The following is a 7,249-nucleotide window of genomic DNA, read 5'->3' as shown; positions in this document are numbered from 1 at the left end:
CCATCCTAGGGAGGAAAAAAAAAAAGTCTACAGTGAGCGTAGGCGGTTGCGCGCTCTGATTGGTCCAGAGTCTGCAGTCACTGTAGACTGCCAATCATTGAGCTCCGGGCGTCACGTGACCGACTGTAGACAATTGAGCCTTCTGATTGGCCGAGAGTCTACACTCATGTCGATATGCACATTTGAATTTAGCTTAAATGCAAAACGTACAGTATTTTTGGTAAGATCATCACATGACCATCACTCATTAATAACTAAGTAATTAACTCTTATTGAACGTGTCAGTGATCAGTATTTTTGAGGTTTTACACCATTCTTTTTTTAATCATTTTTCCCCGTTGTTTTTACTGTGTTTTATGTTACCTGTAAAGCAGCGCTGCCTCCCAGGTTATAGTTAAGGCATGAGTATATAGAACATGATAGAGGGGTGTACTGAGTGTAAACATGACATCCACACTCTTGTTTTGCCATAAGCAAAACCTCTTAAACTTAGCCAAAGGGAAGAAGTCAATTATTATTCAGGTCAAGTCAATTTTATTTATATAGAGCCAAATCACAACAGAAGTGATCTCAGGGCATTTTTCACATAGAGCAGGTCTAAACCAAACTCTTTAATTTACAGAGACTCAACATTCCCTCATGAACAAACACTTGGCAATAGCAGTAAAGAAAATAATAAAAGCTGAAAAGTGGATTAAATGTCAGATGCATGTTAAACAGCTAGTGTTGTAGGACCAGGACCGAGAGAACTCTTGTAATCAGGGTTTAGCAGTTGTCAGCCTGCTCTGACACTTCCTCCTCTTCCTCGCTGTGTGCTAAATGTGTATCAGTGACCTATTGTACACCAACGTTCATTGTTATATTAGTAATTAATATATAAATATAATATTTTTGTTGTTGCTTCTGTTGTTGTAAGTGTCTTTCAGTAGCTACAACTGGAGATGTCTTAGTACTGATGACAAAACTAAGTTGATATATTTTGTATAATGTGTCCTGTGTGTTTTCTGCTTTGTACTGTTTGTTATTGTGCTGTTATATGTTTTAATTGTAAGGGACTGCAGAGGAAAATGAGCTTTAAGCTAAATCTGGTGCAGTACATCAAATGTTAACATTTATGTTTAACACTCTAAATGATCCGAATAAATACTATACAAATATATGATTCCAGCGTGATTGACAAGCACAGATCAGAGGTGACAAACCAACATAGAAAGGTAGAGATTGTAAAGTAGAGGGTGAAAGAAAACCTCACTGAATATGCACAGAACATAACACACTGTATGTATGTATGTATGTATGTATGCATGTGTGTTTACAGAGGCCAGTGATGAGATGTGAGCAGACCAGCAGCGACACCTAGAGTGCATCCACGATCCTCCAGACATGAACATGTATAAGGTGACACATACCACAACCATCAACAACGCGGGTGTGTCCTACTACACGTCAGCCTAGAAGGATTCCTCAAAGCTCTGCCGCACATGATTCCAGGTACACAAGTGTAGTCTGTATACTTGTAACAAACGAAACATGTGACGCTGTCGTTATTCTAATACCTTTTATTGTGATTTTCAACAAAAACTTGCTGGAAAAAATTGTGACTGTGTGCCATAAAGTTACTGGTGTAAATTTTAAATGATCTTTGCCACCTGCACCAAGTCAGAGCCGCACAGAAAGCTCAGGTCACTTTATTGGAATCCCAGCAACCTTTACACAGTGAGTTTAATTTGCTCCCCTCGAGGTAGAGGTTTTACCAGCCTACAGGTGACACTAACAGATATACGAGGTCTTTATTCCATCAGCTACTGGTTTTTTTTAAACAGACTGGGACTGTGACTATCTGCAGCTGTAATACGCTGCCCCCCATCAGTCTTTCATTCTTGCGGCTTCTTCTGATGGTTCTGGTGACAAGTGTCGACAACAGTAATGTTGGCGCACTTGTGTTTATGTGTGTATGTATGTATATATGATATGTATATATTGTATGGACACCATTTTTACTGCTGTTTGCAAGACAAAATCAGGGACATTAAAGCTTCACTCTACTCTACTCAGGTCCCCACTGTGCTGCACGGCCCTATCAGGTTTATCTGAGAAGTGGTATTGTATGGTGGAACTCAGACAGGAGCTCGGATGCCGTATTTGGTGACAAAGGACGGCGCCACAGGACCTACTTGGCGCCGCTGATTGACCACCTCAACACCTGCTGTCAGCAGCTGTTCGGAGAGACTGTGGAGAATTTCAAGGCCCCTGCTGATGTCTCTTCCAACGAGCTGCTTGGGTTGGAGTGCCTGTTCAGCCAGAACACGGGTAAATCTGGACCTTTCTCTCTTCAGGACATCATCAACGATGGACCTGGTCCAGAGGAAGAGGTGGACAGCCCAATCCAGATGCAGAGGCAGACGAGGCGTACGAGGAGGCACATGATGATGTGCTGGATGCCGCTTTGCCCCACATTACGCTCACCAGCGGCAAAACCTCCACTGTTCACCCCCTGGCCTTTGTGAGCCACCATCCAGCCGAAGCAGCCTGGGTCCACTAGCCAGCCCACGGAGTCCCCGTCCACAAGCAGGGGTCATGATTATCCCTTGGAATCACTTCTGGCTGACTCTCCTGTAAGTGATATTCACATTATTTGCAAAGAGTGTAAATGAGAACAATTTGTTTTACATGTTTTTTATATTGGTTATATGTTTTAACAGTACTTTGTACACAATATTAACCAAATGTTTTGTACGTATTATGTGTTGCAGGTTGAGCTAGAGGGTTGGGTGCGTCTGTGGGAAAACCCCAATGGCATCCCATCTGCCGACATTTACTGGCTCAAAGAGGACACAGAAAGAGGGCCGATCACTGGCCTGTTAAAGAGGTGACAGGTGATGAAATCAGACCGCGTGTGGTTTTACCCACCAGAGCCTCCCGGCTATGTCAGGGGTGGTCTGCCAACTCCACAGCTCTTTTTTCGGAGCTGTGTCTTTGTGTGGCGCCCTGTTGGCGTGTGGAGGTGATGTGGGCAGAGGACAGACTGTGTACCTCTACCAGTCTGGCTACCACACCGGGGTATTGACTTTTTTCCAGTTATATTAGTTATTGTTGGATTCGTTGTGTAGATTAAGTGTCACAGACAGTAAACAACAGAAAATAATACACTGCTGTAGAACTTTATTTTACATTGCAGGTACGTCTGTGATGTATCCAGTTGGAACACTTTGCTGACGGAGGTCCTGTGCTGTGGACAGTGCCTCAAAGGAGCAGCGAAGGTAGCAAGATGGGTCAGTGGCTTGCATGGGATCTTGCTATTTTATCACAACTTAGTAACGCTAATCAAGCTATGTTCCCTGCCATCCTCACCAGCAGGTGAGTATACTGAACATAATGTGTGCGTTTAACAAACTTGAAAGTAGTCACTCAGATCAACCTCAACATATTGATTGTGATTCTACTTACAGGCGTGGTGTGGACAGGAATGTCGTGCGCCTCCTGAGGGACCGGACCAAAGGGAACACTATGGTCAAGGTGTGGCGGCTGATACGGGAGAATCACGTTGAGGAGTACCTTCAACGTAAGGACCTGTACACCATACTCCTCATGACTGTAGCAGAACCCGGAGGGATTGCGTCTGCATTTAGACACACATTCCAGCCTCCACCTTCTCCAAGAGAGCTTCCCTCCGTGCGGCTCTTGCGCCACGCCTTCCTGCTGGCAGAGGCTGACAACGTGCAGGATCACCGGAACCAGATCCTCTCCACTTTTGGCACTGTGCTGCAAATGGATTCCACCAATAAAGTATGTAAATAAAAACATAATGCCAAACTGTATGATGCAAAACATATTGCAGTATTTTTTTGTTTTTATTCATTTTTACATTGAGCAAATTTTCACACTGCTGTAAAATGACTTAACAGAGGTTATCACAATATGCAAATTTGGTATATTTTTTAGGTGGTGAAGAAGCTGTCTGGGGAGGGTAAAGGCTCAGCTGAGTGGTTCACCAGCATCGGAAACGAGCACTCCAAAATAGTTTCATTTGTGCTGACCTGCGAGGAGTCCACTGAGAAGCTGGAACCAATGGTATAAAAAACCTCAAACAAAAAAGTTATTACAACATAGATATGGATGGTCTGGTGTACAAAGTGAATCTAACACACTGTATGTATGTATGCATGTCTGTGTATTTACAGCAGCTATTGATGAGATGTGGGCAGGCCAGCAGCGACACCTGGAGTGCATCCAGGATCCACCAGACGTGCATGTATAGGGTGGCACGTACCACAACCATCAACAATGTGGATGTGCCCTACTACAAATTTCTGCGTGGAAACAACAGCCTGGAAGGATTCCACAATACTCTGCCACACATTGCAGGTACATCACGTCTGTAATGTATCCGGTTGGAACACTATGCTGACGGAGGTCCTGTGCTGTGGACAGTGCCTCAAAGCAGCCAGGAGCGGCGAAGGTAGCAAGATGGGCCGGTGGCTTGCATGGGATCCCGCTATTTTATCACAACTTAGTAACGCTAATCAAGCTATGTTCCCTGCCATCCTCACCAGCAGGTGAGTATACTGAACATAATGTGTGCGTTTAACAAACTTGAAAGTCGTCACTCAGATCAACCTCAACATATTGATTGTGATTCTACTTACAGGCGTGGTGTGGACAGGAATGTCGTGCGCCTCCTGAGGGACCGGACCGAAGGGAACACTATGATCAAGGTGTGGCGGCTGATACGGGAGAATCACGTTGAGGAGTACCTTCAACGTAAGGACCTGTACACCACACTCCTCATGACTGTAGCAGAACCCAAAGGGATTGTGTCTGCATTTAGACACACATTCCAGCCTCCACCTTCTCCAAGAGAGCTTCCCTCCGTGCAGCTCTTGTACCACGCCTTCCTGCTGGCAGAGGCTGACAACGTGCAGGATCACCGGAACCAGATCCTCTCCACTTTTGGTGCTGTGCTGAAAATGGATTCCACCAAGAAAGTATGTCAATAAAAACATAATGCCAAACTGTATGATGCAAAACGTATTGCAGTATTGTTTTGTTTTTATTCATTTTTACATTGAGCAAATTTTCACACTGCTGTAAAATGATTTAACAGAGGTTATCACAATATGCAAATTTGGTATATTTTTTAGGTGGTGAAGAAGCTGTCTGGGGAGGGTAAAGGCTCAGCTGAGTGGTTCACCAGCATCAGAAACGAGCACTCCCAAAATAGTTGCATTTGTGCTGACCAACCTGCAAGGAGTCCACTGAGAAGCTGGAACCGATGTGCCGTAGAGTCATGGAAAGGTTTCGGCTGGCAAATCAACCTGTGCCCAAAATCCTGTATGTGGGCTGTGGGTGTTGCCGTGCGCAGGGCCCGTCAGCGGTGGAGACTTTGTTCCAGCCTTGGGTGGACAATGGGATGGTTGTGTGTCTGAACATCTTCCACTTAATCCACCAGTTTGACGCAGCCATACGCACAGAGTCTCACTCCAAGTACGCTGCGTTCAAGTCTGCTCTAGTTGGGGCAGTGCTGGTCTACAACCGCACAGACCTGGAGCTGCTCATCAATGCCGTCAGAGCCAAGGACCCGGCAACGCTGAAGTCCGTCTCCGATACGGATGTTGTCCGCCTGTACATTTCCAGGGAGCAGCTCAAACACCATGTGCGAAGGGAGGGTCACACTCAGTGCTCAGGAAACATTCTGGCTCATCCACCTGGCCATTGAGGAGCTGAAAGGTCCCGCTGGGCTGGACAAGAGCGGAGTGAGCCTCTTCAAAACACCTGGTATAAAAAACCTCAAACAAAAAAGTTATTACAACATAGATATGGATGGTCTAGTGTAAAAAGTGAATCTAACACACTGTATGCATGTATGTATGTCTGTGTATTTACAGCGGCCAGTAATGAGATGTGGGCAGGCCAGCAGCGACACCTGGAGTGCATCCAGGATCCACCAGACATGTGCATGTATAGGGTGGCACGTACCACAACCATCAACAATGTGGATGTGCCCTACTACAAATGTCTGCAAGGAAGCAACAGCCTGGAAGGATTCCACAATACTTTGCCACACATTGCAGGTACGTCACGTCTGTGATGTATCTGGTTGGTACACTATGCTGACGGAGGTCCTGTGCTGTGGACAGTGCCTCAAAACAGTCAGGAGCGGCGAAGGTAGCAAGATGGGTCAGTGGCTTGCATGGGATCCTGCTATTTTACAATATATAATAGCATATAATTTAATAGTTATTACAACATAGATATGGATGGTCTAGTGTTCAATGTGAATCTAACACACTGTATGTATGTATGTGTATTTACAGCGGCTATTGATGAGATGTGGGAAGGCCAGCAGCGACACCTGGAGTGCATCCAGGATCCACCAGACATGTGCCTCTACCACCTCTACCATCACCGGACCTGAGCCCTCCTTCTCTGCATCTACGGTAACCCCTGAGATTGCTGGCCCCTCTACACAGCCCATAATGCCTGCCAGTCAGGCTACCTCTGGCATTGCTGATCTGCCTACATCAGTCCCTCCAACTCTGCCCATAATGAACGCTACTCAGACCACTACCACATCAAGCAGGACTAGCAGTACTGCATTCTGGGTGAGAGCTACGCAATACAAGCGTAAGATGAAGGAACAGCCCACAGAAATAGGACGCAAACTGTCGCAGGTGCAGAATTTCCCTCTCTGTACACTCATAAAAATACACACAAAAAAAGACTTTCTGCCCTGTAAAAACGATGTCCACATCAAAAGGTCTGGACAACACACTTCACCTCTGTTGTTAACAAGTTGGAGGAATGAGCTGTAAACAAATCTGCAAATATGGTACGGTTGCATTGTATATATTGTAAATAGTCATTTCATTAGATTTCATTCTTAATCATATTCAATGATACCTTTGAAATTGTCTAAACTGTAGTGTTGTGGTGTTAATTTGTTAAATAAGGTGATCTGGAGTAAGGATTCTTTATCTGTAAATAATTGCATCTCACTGGACAAATTGTAAATAGTTTTCATTTTTATGACATTTCATTCTTAATCATTGTTCAATGATACTTTATTGTCAACACTGTAGTGCTGTGTTGTTTTCTAAGTGTTCCCTCACTACTCCTGTAATCTCCTGTAGACTCCTGCAAGACCAGAGAAAGGAAAAAGACAGAAGAACAGTGAGAATTTTAATAAAACTTTATTATAAAAGTTGTTATTGTCTCGCCTAACTATCACTTTTGAAACAGTTGCAGGGTG

The 7,249-nt window shown here is 44.6% G+C and overlaps 1 protein-coding gene across 1 annotated transcript; it reads left to right on the top strand.

The window, feature by feature from the left end:
• Window positions 1-4,257: 4,257 nt before the first annotated feature.
• On the top strand, window positions 4,258-5,454 carry LOC122984196. Its single transcript, XM_044354529.1, has 4 exons — window positions 4,258-4,556; window positions 4,649-4,985; window positions 5,142-5,274; window positions 5,363-5,454. The coding sequence occupies exons 1-4, from the start codon at window positions 4,285-4,287 to the stop codon at window positions 5,452-5,454; spliced, it is 834 nt and encodes a 277-aa protein (XP_044210464.1). The 5' UTR covers window positions 4,258-4,284.
• Window positions 5,455-7,249: the final 1,795 nt, after the last annotated feature.

This window comes from Thunnus albacares, chromosome 6 (assembly GCF_914725855.1).
Source record: "Thunnus albacares chromosome 6, fThuAlb1.1, whole genome shotgun sequence".
Taxonomy (NCBI): domain Eukaryota; kingdom Metazoa; phylum Chordata; class Actinopteri; order Scombriformes; family Scombridae; genus Thunnus; species Thunnus albacares.
This window is presented reverse-complemented; position numbering and strand designations above follow the sequence as displayed.

Coding starts and splice junctions, on each gene's coding strand:
- LOC122984196 (XM_044354529.1), top strand. CDS start 4,285: ATGTGGATGTGCCCTACTACAAATTTCTGCGTGGAAACAACAGCCTGG. Junction 4,986..5,141: donor AAATGGATTCCACCAAGAAA/GTATGTCAATAA, acceptor TATATTTTTTAG/GTGGTGAAGAAGCTGTCTGG. Junction 5,275..5,362: donor ACTGAGAAGCTGGAACCGAT/GTGCCGTAGAGT, acceptor TGCCGTGCGCAG/GGCCCGTCAGCGGTGGAGAC.